This window comes from Nerophis ophidion, linkage group LG10, assembly GCF_033978795.1.
Source record: "Nerophis ophidion isolate RoL-2023_Sa linkage group LG10, RoL_Noph_v1.0, whole genome shotgun sequence".
Lineage (NCBI taxonomy): Eukaryota > Metazoa > Chordata > Actinopteri > Syngnathiformes > Syngnathidae > Nerophis > Nerophis ophidion.
Genome location: NC_084620.1, coordinates 14,123,132 through 14,143,978, shown reverse-complemented (window position 1 = coordinate 14,143,978; position 20,847 = coordinate 14,123,132). Strand labels below are relative to the sequence as shown.

Here is a 20,847-nt window from a genome sequence, read left to right as displayed (position 1 = left end):
AACCACTGAGTTAAAGTATTGTTGTATAATTCATGGTAACAGACTAGCAGCTAGCCAAGTCTACCAATTGTATTCTATTGATATTACAGTCACAGGAGTTGTAATACTGTATTTTATTGTTCGGAATATATATCATATATATATCAATATATCAGACAACATATTGTTGTCTTGGATTTACATTTGTGTGTTTACATTATTGCAATCAGTTTATAAAATATTGTCCTTTACAATAATAAAAGCTTTTTACAAAAATCTGCTACTCTGCTTGCATGTCAGCAGACTGGGGTAGAGCCTGCTGAAATCCTATGTATTGAATTCACAGAGAATCGTTTTGAATCAGAAAAATATGGATTTTGAAACGAGAATCGAGTTGAATCGAAAAAAATCGATTTATAATCGAACCGTGACCCCAAGAATTGATATTGAATCGAGTCGTGGGACACCCAAAGATTTGCACCCCTAATAGTGGTTGAGAGTGAAGTAATCGTACATTAACCGAAATCGAGGTAAAGGGTTAAATTATTCATGATTTCAATTTTTTTCCATAAACGCCCAGCCCAAGTGTGTTTAAAGTGCTAAAGTTCAAACACACAAACAAAATAAACGTTGTCACTGATGTCAAAACTTACCTTGATAGCCCCAACTTTCCGACAATGAACGATGCTTATATTTGAACATTTCTCTAATGCCGCCGTATATGACCCAGATAACCTCAAGTAACCACATTTTATTATTGGTGACATCCTGAATAGCCATTACTCAAAGTGTGTACATAGATGATAAAAGTGACACGTTCACAGCAGAATGACGTTCAGCAACATTTCACTTACTGACGCATTACGGCACTCAGGCTGCCATTTGCGCTTGTTAAAAAACATGGTGCAGCAGCATTTAGGCAGGTAGTGGTTGCGCTCTGGACTCTGAATATCAATTGTGGGGGGAGAAAAGGACAAGACGGCGGAATGGGTATCGACAGGTAGCGAGGGGGGCGGGCGACATGGCGGGGGGGTCGGGGTGGGGGGGCAGGCTATCTGCCGGTGATGGATGCGAGCTTAGCACACAGACTTAAGACACAGTTGGAGCTGATAGTCTTCCAAACCCGACGTGAATGCTAACAAGCTTGAAGCCATTCACCACGACGAGACAGGGTGCCAGCGGAAGGGTCAGCACGCAAAATTATATACAGGCTTACTGAAAAATACAAATGAAGTGAGGAGTCATAGCACAAATAATGCAAATACCATTTTCTTTTGAACCTTTTGGCAAAGGAACAAAGTCCATGAATTGTTTAAAAGTTGGCCATCAATGGTATCATTTAGTTAAAGAGGAACTGCACTTTTTGGGTGATTTTGCCTATCGTTCACAATCATTAGGAAAGTCGTGACAAGGGATATATGTTTTTTTTTTAATGCATTTTTACTAGGAAATAAACGTAAATAAAACTCTGCTTACAGCCCAGCAAATGGAAGGGTTTATATTTTGCCCAAAAAACTCAATAAAATAACCATACAAAAAGCATCAACAATACTTCATTTACATTGGGTGACTTGAATATTAACCAAGTATTAGTTGTATTGGTATTAGAAGCGCTAACGGGGATTAACTATTTCAGGGGTGTCAAACGTACGGCCTGTGAAAAGGTTTTATCCGGCCCGCGGGATGAGTTTGCTAAGTATACAAATTAACCTAAAATTTTTGAATGAAAGAAACAGCTCGTCTACTGGATGTTGCAATAGCAATTCTTTGTATCTCTGGACATATGTACAAAATAAACCAGATGATGTTAGTACATCAATGGAGGAAAATGATCAAACTACATACATGGCATACTGTAATTTGATTTTGATATTTTTCTATCTTGATAGATTGAAAATGAACACCATTGAGTTGACTGATGAACATTATCACATCATTCATTCAGAAAATACAAATAATGACAAATATAGATAAATAGTATTAACCGTAACATGTAAGTGTAAAAGAACAACAACATTATGATTTGTACATTTTCAGAATGTGCTTCTTCTATTTTTAAACACAGAAAACGATCTGAAGGTGTCTTTATTTTTAAGTTATCGTGCAGCGATTTTACCAGTCCGGCCCACTTGGGAGTAGATTTTTCTCCATGTGGCCCCCGATCTAAAAATGAGTTTGACACCCCTGAACTATTTGTAGAGGCGTAGTGATCAGGAGTGTGTGCCTATGTTGACATGATCAACTGATCAGCTGCTTCCTCGTTTCTTTGCTGGTCAAACTTTAATATAGATCATAAATCATGCCTCTCACCTGGATAGTAGAAGGACGAGGATGTATTCCAACAAGTTGGTACACTTTGACAGCCAATTTGGACCCAAAATTTGCTTAGAACCAGTGACAAAGGGCAGCCCTGGCGGAGTCCAACCCTCTCTAAAAACGGATCAGACTTACCAACATTAAGGGAGTACTTTCCCAAAATAAATTGGGAAAAATGTCTTTGTCCAGCTTTACCAAACAAGTCACTATAATATTGATCACAGGGAGCGCACCGCCACAATCAGACAGTCCGATACTAGACCCCATACTCTGTGAGCACTCCCCACAGGACTTCCCGGGGAACACGGACGAATGCCTTCTCCAAGTCCACAAAACACATGTAGACTGGTTGGGTAAACTCCCATGCACCCTCAAAGACGCTGCCGAGAGTGTAGACCTGGTTCACAGTTAAGTTAGTCAATAACTGAAAAAATGTAAATATATCTTAAAACTAGGGAAATTTCTAGAAATAAAATGTTAAAACTGCAAGTGGCAAATATTTTGCAGTGAAATAATTGTAACACCCATTTTGTTTTTCAAGTTGAGTAAAAGGGGAACTGCAATTTTTGGAGAATTGTGCCTATCGATCACAATCATTTTGAGGGACAAGAACACACACCTTTCTTTTAGGAATTAAAGATAATAAAAAAAAACGCTTGAAAGATGGGGCTAATATAAATCACCTTTGTAGCCTTCAAAGCCCTCTAAAAAATGTCAAAACCCTCCATCAATATTTTATATACACAATCTAATTATATATATCTAATGTAGTAACAGACACGTTCATAAAAATATGTGATATGTAGAATATTTACTGTATTTTGGTTATATTATAAGCATTGCCAGAAATTCTTTCCTCATCGCGTTTACTTCCGTTTCCGTAGCAACGCACTTTTGACTTCCGGCAACATATATGTGTTCCTATGTCCGGAAATAAACGCATATGTGTTTTAATCCTGGAAGACTTAGTAACAGACAACAAACACGGCTATTTTTGAACAAATGAGGATTCACAACCTTATCTTTTTGAAGCTGAACATACGGAGGATGAACTACTGCTTAAACAAGCGTGCACAAAGTGAGGGTGAAACGGAGCAGACAGAAGCTGAGAGAGTGACTTCCGGGTGTAAATGTGGAACTTGAAGCCAAGTTAGGCCAACAATAATGGAGTACTTCCCCAAAATAAACCGGAAAAAACATCGTCGGCCAGCTGGACCAAAACAATTAATTGTCTACCGAGTAAGTCAGACTTTAAATATTGATCATGATACATGCAGCACACCATGCTTGTTATTACAACTACAGTACATATGCTGTCAAGTTAGTTGCGTACAAACAAAAATACATAAAAAATTCACAGATACTGTAATATGCTGTTTAATATAATCATGTGTTTCAGTCAGTACAAATTGGTGTCCTATTGCATTGTGTTGTGCATTACAAACTCATAAGCGATTCGGGTGATGACGAAAAAGCTATCCTACCTCTTGCCGTAGCTAGCTTACGGCTTATACCTATGCTAGACAAAGAGTTTCTCCGTGTTCACTCTTACAATAACAATGTCCTAACAGCTTGGTTATTATACAGGTTATAGAATGTAAATGACATATTTTTGGGGTTTTTTGGATGTGATTTTAAAGTAATTTAGTGTTAGAATTGATTGCTCCCATTGGCTGCATTTCGAGCCACCAAAAACAAGCCCATTATCACAAATTAGAATGCAAAAAATATATATATTTTTTTCTTGTCTTACATAAGAATAGGAAAACGATAGGTAAGTTTCCTTTTAAAGTTAGAATGCATTAAAAACAATATGTCTGTCTTCTTGTCCCTCATAATAGCAACATTAAACAAAAGTGCAGTTCCCTTCTAATGAAACAGGAGGTTGTTTTTTTTTACTAATGTTAATTGTTCGGCCATGGCAAAAAGTCTATAATTTGATACATCCCAAAATGTATACATCTTTTTTACAGAAATTGTTTTCACCTTTTGAGTCACAATGGTGACATAAAAGTATTGATATTGTCCATCCATCCATCCATTTTCTACCGCTTGTCCCTTTTAGGGTTGCGGGGTCGCTGGAGCCTATCTCAGCTGGATTTGGGCGAAAGGCAGGGTACACCTGAACAAGTCGCCACCTCATCGCAGGCCCAACACAGATAGACAGACAACATTCACACTCACATTCACACACTGGGGCCAATTTAGTGTTGCCAATCCACCTATCCCCAGGTGCATGTCTTTGGAAGTGGGAGGAAGCCGGAGTACCCGGAGGGAACCCACCTATTCACGGGGAGAACATGTAAACTCCACACAGAAAGATCGCGAGCCCGGGATTGAACCAAGGACTATTCAGGACTTTCGTATTGTGAGGCAGATGCACTAACCCCTCTCTGGTGCCGGTAAGGATACATTATAAGTTACAATACTGACATTTTATCATTTCAATTCCTGAAGGTCGCGCTTGTTTTGTTAGCCCATGAACTGCAATGCTGCTGTCTCGTGAAAACAATACAATTCACTGCGATATTGATATTTTCGTTCACCATCCATTGTTCTTAAATAGGAATTTGGAATGGTAGTACCCATAAATTTTTCATTTGGTGAAAGTCGACATGATGCATCATAAAATCTTTGCAGAAGACGTAGTGATAATTTGTGAACGATGCTGCCCGTTTGGTTGCTGTGCTCCATGAAACACATTCTTTTCCACATTTGTTTTTTTAATTAAGCTGTTAAAGGGGAACATTATCACCACACGTATGCAAGCGTCAATATATACCTTGATGTTGCAGAAAAAAGACCATGTATTTTTTTAACCGATTTCCGAACTCTAAATGGGTGAATTTTGGCAAATTAAATGCCTTTCTGTTTATCGGTCTTTGAGCGATGACGTCAGAACGTGACGTCAGCGAGGTAATACACCGGCCATTTTCAGTTTCACATTACAAACACCGGGTCTCAGCTCTGTTACTTTCCATTTTTTCGACTATTTTTTGGAACCTTGGAGACATCATGCCTCGTCGGTGTGTTGTCGGAGGGTGTAACAACACTAACAGGGAGGGATTCAAGTTGCACCTCTGGCAAGAAATCTGCCGCCAAACGCCCATTGAATTTGCCAGTGTCTGCACATTTTACCGGCGATGCTAAGACAGACATGGCACAGAGATGTATGGATAACCTGCACATGCATTTGCAACGATTAAGTCAACGAAATCACAAAGGTGAGTTTTGTTGATGTTGTTGACTTATGTGCTAATCAGACATATTTGGTCACGGCGTGACTGCCAGCTAATCGATGCTAACATGCTATGCTAATCGATGCTAACATGCTATTTATGCTAGCTGCATGTACATTTGAAACTAGATACCCACAGTTAATGCGAAACAAACACTTACCAATCGACGGATTTAAGTTGCTTCAGTGTCACAAGATGCGAAAGTCCTGATCGTTTGGTGTGCACATTTTACCTGCGATGCTAATAAGGCAGCCATGCTATGGGCCACTTCATTAGGTACACCCATGCTATGGCCGAATAGCGTCAATAGCTATTCGCTCAATAGCTTCAATTTCTTCTTCAATTTCGTTTTCGCTATCTGCCTCCATGCTCCGACCATCTGTTTCAATACATGCGTAATCTGTTGAATCGCTTAAGCCGCTGACATCAGAGTCTGAATCCGAGCTAATGTCGCTATATCTTGCTGTGGTAACCGCCATGTAGTTTGTATTGGCAGCCCTGTATGACGTCACAGGGAAATGGACGGTCGCATCGCAAATAGCGAAAATCAAGAACTTTAAAGCTTATTTGGGGGATATTCCGGGAGATGTAAAATTTTGAAAAAAACTTCGAAAAATGAAACAAGCCACTGGGAACAGATTTTTTATTGTTTTTAACCCTTTTGAAATTGTGATAATGTTTCCCTTTAAGGTAGAGCAGAGTCAGCCAGAAAGGAATCCGTAAAAATCGTAAACTACTCACCCGGTCCAATGCTAATTTTTGCCTTACCTTTGAGACATGATCTTGTAGGCGTCAGGCAGGTAGCATCGGGTGTTTTCCATCTGCGCCGGATCAGCGTCACAGATTTTGTCGTCGGTCCGTCCGTAGTTGGCGCTCTCGATCATAATGACGTCGGTGCCTGGGCAGCGCAGCTCAATGGGGTAGCCCTCGCATGACAGCTCCCTCCTCACCACCGCCATGGGGATGGGCGCTCGACTGAAGGCTGCAATATGACATAAACAGGAGCGTTAATATGTGGACCTTCTGCTAATAAATGACCTGCCTGAGAGGACAGAATGTGGGAGCACTTGTTTTTTTGGCGGGGGCGGGCAGGACAGGCGGGGCTAGAGTCGAGTGGAAGACAGATACTGATCAAACATAATCAACATTTGGCTGTGAGCAAAATAAACAGTCGTTACAGGCACAGCCAAGTGAGACGCGATGCCAGAACAACACATTAGTAAAAAAAAGAATGCATGATCTACACAAGCTCGTCGAAGATATTCTATTTGACGGGACAGAGTTTAGTCCAGGGTTTTTTCAAAGAGAGACCCCAGGCACTTTTTTATTAACTCCTTGCAAATTGTAAAATAAATATTTTTTTATCAGTGAGATACATCATCAACTATTACACTAGTTGGATTTGTCAGCTGTAACACATACACTGTAGAACAGTGGTTCTCAAATGGGGGTACGCGTACCCCTGGGGGTACTTGAAGGTATGCCAAGGAGTACGTGAGATTTTTTTGTAAATAATTCTAAAAATAGCAACAATTCAAAAATCCGTTATAAATATATTTATTGAATAATACTTCAACAAAATGTAAATTCATAAACTGTGAAAAGAAATACAACAATGCAATATTCAGTGTTGACAACTAGATTTTTTGTGGACATGTTCCATAAATATTGATGTTAAAGATTTCTTTTTTTCGTGAAGAAATGTTTAGAATGAATTTCATGAATCCAGGTGGATCTCTATTACAATCCCCAAAGAGGGCCCTTTAAGTTGATCATTACTTCTATGTGTAGAAATCTTTATTTATAATTGAGTCACTTGTTTATTTTTCAACAAGTTTTTAGTTATTTTTACATCTTTTTTTCCAAATAGTTCAAGAAAGACCACTACAGATGTGCAATATTTTGCACTGTTATACAATTTTATAAATCAGAAACTGATGACATACAGTAATGCTGTATTTTACTTCTTTATATCTTTTTTTCAACCAAAAATGCTTTGCTCTGATTAGTGGGTACTTGAATTAAAAAAATGTTCACAGGGGGTACATCACTGAAAAAACCACTGCTGTAGAAGATGTGGATGTGTTGCTCATAGACTGTAGCTGACCATAAACTGACCTACATTGGCTTGGCTTCAAAGCACTTACAAATGAGAAATAAACGTGACGTCACAGTGACACAAACTAAGGCGAACATTATAGATATCATAAATCTGTTTTTTCTGGACCAATTTTGACCGCTTAAAGATTAATGGACAGTCTGCATTTTAGCAAGTAATTGAAAGGGAGCACCTGTGTGTCTGTGTCATCATGCTAGGTCACCATTTATGCTGTCGTTGTGTATGTTTGTGTATGTACTAGGGTTGTACGGTACACTAGTGTTAGTATAGTTTCGCAATACTAATGAATCATTAGTATCCACTCATCCTGAGTGGAGTAAGTGCACCCTCTCAACAAAAGAAATTAGTGCATCTTCAGCGGTTACATTTTTGTGTTTGAATTCCTTTGTAGATTAACTTTGTACTGCTTCTAAAATGCCCATAAAAAGTGGTAGATGTCTCCTGCATGTTTGATAACAAAACAAAAAGCCACAGGTAGGGAGAGCATGAATGTGCAGTATATGAAAATATCAATTAATTTAAGAATTTATTTAAAATCAATTGTTAGTATATCACACGCAACAAGCTATTTTATAGATTGGACACGCTGTTTACCATGTGGTGTTTGGATCTTAGTGAATCAGGCCTTTGATGCCTAACTCAAGGACCCAAGGAGATGTAAAAAAAAAAAAGTGTTTTGTATTTCTTGTAATTGTGACAGTAGAAAGAAGTGGGTGTCATCAGACTGTTCTAAATATTGGGAAAAAATATTTCTTAAAGGGGAACATTATCAACAGACCTATGTAAGCGTCAATATATACCTTGATGTTGCAGAAAAAAGACCATATGTTTTTTTTAACCGATTTCCGAACTCTAAAAGGATGAATTTGGCGATTGAAACGCCTTTCAATTGTTCGCTGTCGGAGCAATGACCTTTCACCCGTTACGTCACAACAGGAAGCAATCCGCCATTTTCTTAAACACATTACACACACCAAGTCAAATCAGCTCTGTTATTTTCCGTTTTTTCAACTGTTTTCCGTACCCTGGAGACATCATGCCTCGTCGGTGTGTTGTCGGAGGGTGTAACAACACGATCAAGGACGGATTCAAGTTGACTTACGTGGAGTGTGCTAATCAGACATATCAATGGTCACAGCATGCTAATCAATGCTAACATGCTATTTAGGCTAGCTGTATGTACATATTGCATCATTATGCCTCATTTGTAGCTAATTTGCATCCAGCCTTTCCCTCCACACACATTTAATGCCAAACAAACACATACCAATCGACAGATTCAAATTGCACCGCACCAGTGGTCAAAAGATGCGAAAGTCCCTCGCACACTTTACCGACGATAGCGATGCTACGACAGGGATGGCACAGAGATGTGTGGATATCCTGCGACACTTAAAGCAGATGCATTTCCGACGATAAAGTCAAAGAAATCACAAAGGTGAGTTTTGTTGATGTTATTGACTTATGTGCTAATCAGATATATTTGGTCACGGCATGCCTGCCAGCTAATCGATGCCAACATGCTATTTAGGCTAGCTGTATGTACATATTGCATCATTATGCCTCATTTGTAGCTATATTTGCATCCAGCCTTTCCCTCCACCCACATTTAATGCCAAACAAACACATACCAATCGACGGATTCAAGTTGCACCAGTTGTCAAATGATGCAATCGTTGGTTGGAAGGCGATCGTCGAATTCGTCCTCGTTGCCGCCGTCTGTGGTGATATGGCTCAATAGCTTCACTTTCTTCTTCAATTTAGTTTTCGCTATCTGCCTTCACACTCCAACCATCCGTTTCAATACATGCGTAATCTGTTGAATCGCTTAAGCCGCTGAAATCCGAGTCTGAATCCGAGCTAATGTCGCTATATCTTTCTGTTCTATCCGCCATGTTTGTTTGTATTGGCATCACACAGTGACGTCACAGGAAAATGGACGGGTGGATATAGTGATAGTGAAAATCAGGCACTTTGAAGCTTTTTTTCGGCATAATGCGTGATGGGTAAAATTTGGGAAAAAAAATTGAAAAATAAAATAAGCCACTGGTAAAGGATTTTTATTGGTTTTAACCCTTCTGAAATTGTGATAATGTTCCCCTTTAAGACTGAATGGATCCACTTTACCACATACAGATATTTTCTGATGATATCTGCCTTGTATTTTTGTTGTTCAAATCGTTATAATACTATCAACGATGGCTATAATGAAATCTTCCCACCCAAATTAAAGCCAGAAGAAGGGCTGTAAAAGCTTCTTCCCTCAGGCCATAAAACTCTTGAAAGCATCACAATAATCCCCTTCTATTCCCCCACAAAAATGGATTAACTCGCTGCAATATAAAGACAATATAACATACATCCATAAAATTGAATGCATATGCAAAAGTGCAATATATTTATCGGTACAGGAAATCTATTTATATCTGCACCTTATTGCTGTTTTATCCTGCACTACAGCAAGCCATTGCAACAAAATTCTGTTCTTATCTGTACTATAAAGTTCAAATTTGAATGACAATAAAGGAAGTCTAAGTAAACTGCCTCTCATTGACATAGTTGCCATCCATCAGTCTTATAAAAGTGGCCCCAACATCCATTTTTCTTAATTAGCCCTGGTAGGAAAAATCTGGCCACCCTCTGGTTTATAGTGCCACCCATACTGGTTGGGGGACTACAGATGGAAATTATAATCTGGCTCATTTACGGTCTGTAAAGCAGATTGTTCAACAATGTGCACTGTCTTGAATAATGAATAAATAAATGATAAACATTGAAAAATATGGTTGCGTCAGAGGACATCACGACCACGCTGATAAAATAAACAAAAACTGATACCATTTCGGAGGTTCCCAGTTAGTTCGTTAATTATGTTAGGGTACGGTATTTTCATTTTATAAGAAGTGCTGGTTCATTTAATTAATGGAAGAAAGATGGACGACCAGGAGCTGATTCAACACATCAAACCCTGCGGAGTGATGGTGGACGGGAACCGCCCCCAGATCGATTGATTGATGAGTGAATGCTGAGGACGCTGCTCGTCCCACTTTCATGTGGGGCGGGCAAGTGGGGTTATACTGTATGAAGCTGATTTGCAAGAGTACTTGTTTGAATTATTTTCAATAATGCATGAGGGATTATTTATCTTTAAGTGGGAAACAGTTGAGGCAAATAGTTCTCCCAAGTAAATGATGTTTACATATTGCCTCTGGCAACAACCATCTCAAAGGACTTTAATTCTTTTTAAACACGGACTGAAAAATTATCCAAAAAAGGGAAAATAATCATGCACATTTAAAATAATAGTTCAGGTTATATGTTTGATATAGATGTTGAAGATGTTCTACGAGTCGGTGGTGGCGGGCGCCTTCTTGTACGCTGTGGCTTGCTGGGGCAGTGGGCTAAGAGTGAAGGACACAAACAGACTGGACAAGTTGGTAGAGAAGGCCAGTAACGTGGTGGTAGTGGAGCTGGACTCTCTGGCGCTGGTGTCAGAGAGGAGAAGTCTAGCAAAACTCCTAGCCATTATGGACAACACCTCCCACCCACTACACTCGAACCTTGCGGAGAGAATGAGCACGTTCAGTGGAAGGCTCGTACTCCCAAAATGCAACAGGGAACGACACAGGAGGTCCTTCATACCACCAGCCATCCGACTGTATAATGCATATGTTCCTTGACTGCACTTAAAAGTAGAATATATGAAGAGTACATTAATATTATTCATATATTATATATATAATACATGTTATATATTATTTATTATTATTATTGTCTATTGTGAGCGAACTGTGGTGCTGAATTTCCCCCAGGGATCAATAAAGTACTTTCTATTCTATTGTATTCTATTCTATTCTGTTCTATAACAATAACAATACTATGTTGCACCTCTTTTGCTATTTTTCCCAATTCTTGGGTTTTCCCTGTCAGGGGTCACCACAGCGATCAACCACATGAATAGTTTTGGCTGAGTTCTTACATCTTTTTGACAATCGTACCTGAGTCCGCTCATGAGAGGCAGAAGCATCTACCATTTCACTAGTACTTCTCATAAAGGAGGGCGTGACCCCATGAGTCAGGATCAGGCTTTTCACTAAGGCCCTGTCTACCTTAAGCCGGATAATTATTTAGCCTAAACCAGGGGTAGGGAACCTATGGCTCTAGAGCCAGATGTGGCTCTTTTGATGACTGCATCTGGCTCTCAGATAAATCCGAGCTGACACTGCTTAACACGCTAATTATTGAATAATTCCGCTTGTAATCACAGTGTTAAAAATAACATTCAAAATATAAAACATTCTCGTGCATTTTAATCCATCCATCCGTTTTCTAGCGCACCTGTTCAAGAAGTTGCGTTAAAGGTAAAAAGTTATTTATTTATTATTGATTAGTGTGGGGCTTGCCCTCCAGCGGGTTCTTCAGACCACCAAGCACGGACATCAGAGCCTGTTTCAGGGTTACAATATTGTTTAATTTTTCAATAAGTCTCTCAGTTGCTTTCCAGCAATTGTCTTTTTCTCTTTCGTTCTCGTTTGCACTCTGGCTCCAGCCCCAACCCCGTCTCTCCTCCTGGCTGCTGGTTATAACAGAGCAACAGGTGATTTGATAACAGGGACCAGGTGGGCCGTCTACGCACCTGTCACTGATTTCGAGGCCGGTCCTGGCACACCCTGCTTCGCTGCAGGCCCGCAGGCCACATGCCCTCCACAGTTAGCTTCAGAATAACAATGTTATTACGGAGGATAACAGACTTATTATACTTTAGAAATGTTGGTTTTACTTTAAAATGCACATGATTAGTTGTGTTCAGTGTAAAAAAATTTTTTATATGGCTCTTATGGAAATACATTTTTAAATATTTGGCTTCTTGGCTCTCTCAGCCAAAAAGGTTCCCGACCCCTGGCCTAAACCCTGTAACAGCCACACTAACTCATCGTTTAAGGTTCTCCTCCTTGGATAGGTTTTTACACGGGTAAGTGCGCCGTGTATTTCTTGAATTCTCTTACCTTTGTATGGACTCATTGGTCGTTTACAAACTGAGTTGGGAGAGGAAGTGACGTCAGAAAGACCGCGCCACACACAGGAAGCGACGTCAGAAAGAACGCGCCACAGCCAGCTTCATAACAACCTGTTTCGTAACTCAGAAGTAACCAACCACTAGAACGATGGAGGCGAGTCATCCAGACATACCCGTGTTTCTCCTACATGTACAGGCGCTTGTAGAAATTACACATGAAAACCTTAAGAGAAGGAAACGCGTGACTGGAGCTATTTCGAATACAACACAACTCATACGGGCAACATAGCAATGTTGAGCGACGGTTTCGGATAAGGCCTGGAAGAATGGCAGCCTGGTGGGATATGTTTGTCAACAAGTGTGCTGGGCCAGAGGAATGACAAAAGGCAGTCATGGCGGAGTCCAACCCTCACTGGAAACGGTCCGACTAACTGCTGGCAATGCGGACCAAGCTCTGACACCGCAACAATCAGACAGTCCGTTACCCCATACTCTCTGAGCACTCCCCACAGGACTTCCCAAGGGACACGGTCGAATGCCTTCTCCAAGTCCACAAAGCACATGTAGACTGGTTGGGCAAACCCCCATGCACCCTCAAGGACCCTGCCGAGAGTATAGAGCTGGTCCACAGTTCCACGACCAGGACGAAAACTACACTGTTTCTCCTGAATCTGAGGTTCGACTATCAGGCGTAGGCTCCTGTCCAGTACACCTGAATAGATCTTACCTCTGGTTCCCCTTCTTAAAAATTCCATCTCTATTGCAATTACGAGAAATTATTTTGCCATTTGAGTTACTGCGACATCATAATTCATAAAGGTGCCCCCCGTTTGTTCTTCATCTTACATGCATAAAAATTTTTAAAATAATACAAAATAACAAAATGTGTTGAAATATTGATATTGTAACAGGAGAATCATTATTGGAGTAGCAGTATTTTGAATATCATAAGTGCACATCAAGCCTAAATGGACTGCATGTGCATGTCTTTAAGTACAAGGCTACTTCACTTTAAATGCTGAAAACTGTTGAAATCTTCAGGAAGTTTTTTTTATATAAAGTGGGGCATAATTGATGGCTTTCATCTTACAAACTGGATACAATTACTGCATTTCCCTGATGGCTTTGCTTTTTTCTGGCAGGTGCACTTTGTGTTTTTTTTGTATTGATCCATTGAAGCCAAATGACAACATAATGATGACTTTTTTTGTGGGAACAAGCACACACTGAGGGGGTTTTGCAAAGAAGGTGATGTCTTACTTGCCTTTATTTTCACAAACAGGAAGTCAATACGCCATATAGAGGATCTTTGACTGTTAGCAGTGGGTCAGGGGTCTCCAACCTTTTATCTTCTGAGCTACTTATTTCAAAATCAAAAAGGCTGTGAGCTACTCATTTTTGTAATATTTCATTTCAACCCAAACAAAAGGAATGCACTTGTTTGACAAAGCATTAACAAAAAGTTGCTATCATTGATATACTCACATATTGTATTGATTTTATATTTCATTATGCACTTATTTCTAGTGCATGTTTTTAATCAATATTTGGGAAAAATAAAATGATTTCGTTTTTGATATGATTGTCAAGACCTATTGTAAATTGTACTTTATTTAGGAAGCACATATCCACTCATACAGTGAGGTCATTGTCTTCACGCTATTTTGTGGTCATTCGTTTTAAGTTGTGTAACAAAGTTTGTTTTTCCAGAGCTATCCTCCAACATAGTGTATTGATTAAATGTAATTTGTATTTTTGATTAAAATAAATGCAATACACTAATTTAAATACATCGAATTGGTATTCAACCGTACATACTTTAATGCAGGGGTCTCAAACTCAATTTACCTGGGGGTCACTGGACGCAGAGTCTAAGTGAGGCTGGGCCGCAAAAAAAGATTTCTTAAAAATGATTTTGCATACTCCTTAGCATGTCGGTGGTCGGCTGATAATAGCCGGGAATATACAGGGATAGCGAGCGCAAAAAAAGTGATGGCTCCCTGATGGCGTCATATAGAAATATATGTAGTGTTCATCGTGTGAGGCAATGCTAATTGAACCATAAAAAAACAAATAACAGTTTGAATTGGTCCAGGTTATCGGGGACTGTTTTTACTGACGGACAGGTGTCGCGGTGTGACTGCAGCCAGGCACGTAAGAAAACCCTCGTCTCCATGGCAACGGTTCTGTTGCTTTCACTCATTTGCGCTTTTCCACTAACGCATGGGTAGGCAACCCAGAATGTTGAAAGAGCCTTTTTGGACCCAAATAACAAAAATGTTTCTCTGTCTGGAGCCAACGGGGAGCCAATCTACCAATCACCACACTGTGATTGGTAGATTACTTCAGCTCCGCACACAACGCTGTCAAGCGCCATTCATATAAAATTCGCAGGCCGCACTAACATTAAACTTTCATATTACGGTGGGGGCCGCAAAATAACGTCTTGCGGGCCGTGTGTCTGAGACCCCTGCTTTAATGTGTATTGCAATAGAAGCCTGTCTATAAATAAAGGAGTGTACGAGTGATCCAACAGCCGCCTACAGACTGAGGAGTGATGTCATCATTGTTAACGATTAGCCGGTCTGCTACGCTCTACCTGCGACGACATGCCTCCTTTGATCAGAGTCGCATTCAAAAACAACAGCTTTTTCGCGTCGAGATACAACAAGCGTAGAATAGTTGAAAAAAGATCGATGTATATATGCTTGTGAGGTAAATCATGTGGACACGCTGCAATCCAACATGCTGGAGGAAAACGCCATGCGGGTTTTCACAGACGCAGGTGTGGAGTTGCGATATCACAAGTAAAAAACTGTGAAGATATCTTTTTTTTGGCAACATTGGTGGGAATTCGTTAGCGGGGGAATCGAGAAGGTGTGTTGAAACATTTGTTCCTCTCATTGTGAAGAGTGACTGAACTGTTAGAAATCAAATCTAAAATTGACAATTTCGACAAAACTATTCACACAAAACTTTGGATTTTGGGCCATGCATAATGTTGCTAAGTATTCATACATTCAGATTTTTGGAGTGTGTGTTATGAATAAGTAAAAAAATATAAAACAAAAATTACATGAATGGTTATCAAAATTGTCAAGATTAGTTAGTGTCTTATTGTTTTTACCGTGGTGGTCAAGTTTTTGTTGTTGTTGTGTTATTTAACTAATAGTAGTGGTTAATGTCTATACGTAAGTATGTGTGTGTGTGTATATATATATATATATATATATATATATCAGAATAAGAATCAAACATACTTTATTAATCACCGAGGGGAAATTAAAATTTTCAGCACAATCCCATTCAAGATCAGACAAACATTACAGGGAGAAAGAACAGGATCGCTGACGGGTCTGCCAACTTCCGGCGCCCCTTACAAAAAAGGTGAGATACAGGTAATCAAGTATATATATATATATATATATATATATACATATATATATAAATATATATATATATATATATATATATATATATATATATATATATATAAACATACATACATATATATGTATACACATACATATATATATATATAAACATACATACATATATATGTATACACATACATATATATATACACATACATATATATGTATACACACATATACATACATACATATATGTATACACATACATATATACATACATACATATGACACATATATACATACATACCTACATACATACATATGTATATACATATATACATACATATATATATATACATACATATACACATACAGTATACATACACACATATATATGTAAATGCACATACATATACACGCATATATACACATATAAACATACAAATATACGTATATACATATACATACTTAAATATATATACATACATTCATACTGTACATACATTTTTATACATACATATATGTACATACATATACACATACATATATATAAATATACACATAGTAGTGTGACCACTGATATATATATATATATATATATATATATATATATAAAATTATTATTTTTATGTATTTTTTCTCATTGTATTTTATTTTCCCAGACACACTGAAAAATAAAATTGATACATATTATTTAGGAACACCTGCACACTCTCCGATCGATTCAAAAAGTGCACAGAAAAGCTGCTTTAACAGCATTAATGTCACTGCACGGCATACGTCGGTGGTATCATGCATTAGATGAAAATAATACTTTATCCTAGTACCTTCGCTTGTGATTCCTCATAGCCTGAAGCAGAGGGCAATGAGCTCTGGCTGAGCGCTTGATTTAATGTCCGAGAAAATACATCCACCTCGCTGCTGCTTTAAAGATGTAGGAGAAGTTCTTACATGATGTTCAAACGCCAACACTTTGTATGATTTAAGGGGGGAAGTGTTGCTGTAATTCGGAATTGTCCAACCTCGGGGGACTTTGCACGTTGTTGAACAGTAAAAGCTACAACAACACTTCCATTTGGCACACTGTTAACAAATCCCTTCACTTTTTATGTCCCCTTATAATGGATGGAAAATCAATAGCACCTTGATATTAGGAGTCACCAAGTACTCGCACGCCGCGCTATGACTGACAGCAGCATGGCGGGTGTCAGGGTGGGGTTAAACACCTGCGTGTTTTATAGGCGTGTTTACCGTATGTCTGCCCCATAAATGAATTAGCATCCCTGCTAGCAGGAAGACGGCGAGAAAATGCTGAGTGATGCCGTTTAAATTGCTATCACCCACTGGCGGGGTGTAGTGGTGGGGCAACATATAATGAGGCAAGTATTGACGGCGAGGTCAGGAGGCGTTGGTGTTAGCGCCAGTGTTAAGGCAAACAAGGCGGGATGTTTTTCCCCCTCTCTGCACAGCACTGCACCGACATAAAAACATCAGTTGTGAAGGTTTCCAGTCATAGAAGACGAACAAAACCAAAAATATATAATAAGGCTAGAATGAAGTAAAACAGTCAGCATGAAGGTCATCATGTGTGGTTTGAAATGTAATGCTGGTAATGATTCTGTGGAATCTTCGCTGGTCATTTCCACGCTAATCATTAGCTACATGCTAATATTCATCCACTGGGTGAAAATAATTTTTGTGAGTGCATGTCATCGATTTATACCAATCATTTTTATTGCATAATGTGTTGCAGCAGCAGCCGGCCTGTATAGTAGGCCATATAGTTCCATCTCCAACTCTATGGTTATCATCACACTTCATAATTACTTATTAAAATTTCAGTCATATTTTCCCCCAAATGGTGGTCAAACTCCTATTTTTTCCACTTCCACTGTGTTCGGATCTACAGGTGCCATTGCATGGTATTACTATTAGCATTACATGTCATTGACTTTTATTAAGGCAGCACGGTGAAAGAGGGGTTAGTGCTTCTGCCTCACAATCTTTCTGTGTGGAGTTTGCATGTTCTCCCTGTGACTGCGTGGGTTTCCTCCGGGTTCTCCGGCTTCCTCACACCTCCAAAAACATGCACCTGGAGATAGGTTGATTGGCAACACTAAATTGAGATAGGCTCCAGCACCCCCCGCGACCCCAAAAGGGACAAGCGGCAGAAAATGGATGGATGAAACAATACAATAGAATGCAATACGAAGGTCCTGAGTTCTATCCCTGTGTGACTACGTGGGTTCCCTCCGGGTACTCCGTCTTCCTCCCACTTCCAAAGACATGCACCTGGGGATAGGTTGATTGGCAACACTAAATTGGCCCTAGTGTGTGAATGTGAGTGTGAATGTTGTCTGTCTATCTGTGTTGGCCCAGTGATGAGGTGACGACTTGTCCAGGGTGTACACCGCCTTCCACTCGAATGCCGCTGAGATAGGCTCCAGCACCCCCCACCCACCCCGAAAGGGACAAGCGGTAATAAATGGATGGATGGATGGATGTTGATGTGAATGTGATATGTTTAGAGTTAAAGGCATCACAGAACCAATTCAACTTGTAAGTTGAGGTGTTATTGTGTTTTCTTTACACTCTCATTGAATTTTCCACCCTGTTTTTTTGGTAAAGTTCCATTACCAGGTCGAGGTTTTCGTCACAAAAAACATTAGTTTTGTTGTTAATCTTTCCTATGCTTGGGGAACTAAAGTCTCATGAGATTTGGTGCCACCACGTTTGACTTTTGAAGCATATTTTCCCCACTAAAGTGTTAACCCAATTATACCACTCTCTGGGTGTTCAGCTTCACAGTTGAGGCTGGAGGTTTTTTTTCTCTTCCTGTTTTGTCATTAAACAATCTTGTGGTTGTGTATGGGAGTTTTGGACATGGTCCTTTCAACGCAAAAGAAGGTTCCTCCATTGAGAAGCCATTTTCCTATTAATTGTACTCTCATTACAATAAAAGGAAGGACAGAAGGGCAATGGATGTACAGCAGTGCCTGACTGCTAACAGCGTCGCCTCCTCGCTTGGAGAGACGCCAGGGTCAAGTCGTCTACACTCCGGTGCTTTAGGCGGGAATTACACAGTATACTTTATGGACTACTTTTAACTTTGCAATCACACACACATTTTCCTCACATTGCATAAGTGACTCATGATAACATTAATGTGAATGCTTGTCTCTTAATATGGCAAATGTACATTAAAACTGCAAATGCTTGTCTTTTAACTCTTTGGAGACAACGTCAGTTTAAACAATTATTTCTCAGCACTTACACAACATATGTAGCAACTCACAATATTAGTACAGGTACGTCTCAGCAATGACACAACATGTTTGATGCACAATAACGTGTGAAGGCGTGCCTCCTGGCACCACAAGTATGTGTTTTAACGCATAATACCAAAAGCATGAACACTCCTTTCTCAGCATTCACACAATATATTACATAGACATATAAAATAACAATACTACAGTCGTCTCTCGTCTGTCACTGTAAATTGGTTCTGTACATACCGTGATGAATGAATTTCCACAAAGTAGGAAAAATTCCTTCTAAATCAAAATTTTTTAGAGCTAGAACATAAAAAAACTGCGTATGACCTTCTAAATTAGTTTCCAGCATATATATATATATATATATATATATATGCATATATATATATATATATATATATATATATATATATATATATATATATATATACTAATACCGCCACTTGCGGTATACTAATAACGGTATACCGTACAACCCTACTATACACAGTGGGGCAAAAAAGTATTTAGTCAGCCACCGATTGTGCAAGTTCTCCCACTTAAAATGATGACAGAGGTCTGTAATTTTCATCATAGGTACACTTCAACTGTGAGAGACAGATTGTGAAAACAAATCCAGGAATTCACATTGTAGGAATTTTTAAGAATTTATTGGTAAATTATGGTGGAAAATAAGTATTTGGTCAACCATTCAAAGCTCTCACTGATGGAAGGAGGTTTTGGCTCAAAATCTCACGATACATGGCCCCATTCATTCTTTCCTTACAATGTGAATTCCTGGATTTTTTTCACATTCTGTCTCTCACAGTTGAAGTGTACCTATGATGAAAATTACAGACCTCTGTCATCATTTTAAGTGGAAGAACTTGCACAATCGGTGGCTGACTGAATACTTTTTTGCCACACTGTATGTGTGTGTGTGTGTGTATAAATATTTTATATATATATATATATATATATACAAAATATATATATACGTATATATACACATATATATACATATGTATATACATATATATATATATATATGTGTGTGTGTGTGTGTGTGTGGACAGAAAGGGGAGAACGGACGCATTGTGGCTTAAAAACTAACGATAAAGGTGAAGTTATAACACTGAAACACCCTCAGAAAGAGGTGCTTTAAGACATGGCTGGCTAGCTAGCAGCTAAAGTTCAGCCGCAGCCGGCAGTGTTTTATCCATCCATCCATCATCTTCCGCTTATCCGAGGTCGGGTCGCGGGGGCAACAGCCTAAGCAGGGAAACCCAGACTTCCCTCTCCCCAGCCACTTCGTCTAGCTCTTCCCGGGGGATCCCGAGGCGTTCCCAGGCCAGCCGGGAGACATAGTCTTCCCAACGTGTCCTGGGTCTTCCCCGTGGCCTCCTACCGGTTGGACGTGCCCTAAACACCTCCCTAGGGAGACGTTCGGGTGGCATCCTGACCAGATGCCCGAACCACTTCATCTGGCTCCTCTCGATGTGAAGGAGCAGCGGCTTTACTTTGAGCCCCTCCCGGATGGCAGAGCTTC

At 39.4% G+C, this 20,847-nt stretch overlaps 1 protein-coding gene across 12 annotated transcripts in view; it reads right to left on the bottom strand.

Annotated features, from left to right (window-relative positions):
• The window catches only part of LOC133560244 (adhesion G protein-coupled receptor L3-like), a 422,550-nt gene that overhangs the window by 247,861 nt on the left and 153,842 nt on the right, over nucleotides 1-20,847 (bottom strand). For all 12 annotated transcript variants that reach the window (XM_061912548.1, XM_061912556.1, XM_061912551.1 and 9 more), the window contains exon 4: nucleotides 6,303-6,516. In XM_061912548.1, coding sequence (XP_061768532.1) covers nucleotides 6,303-6,516 — 214 coding nt within the window. The remainder of the gene's footprint in view (nucleotides 1-6,302; nucleotides 6,517-20,847) is intronic.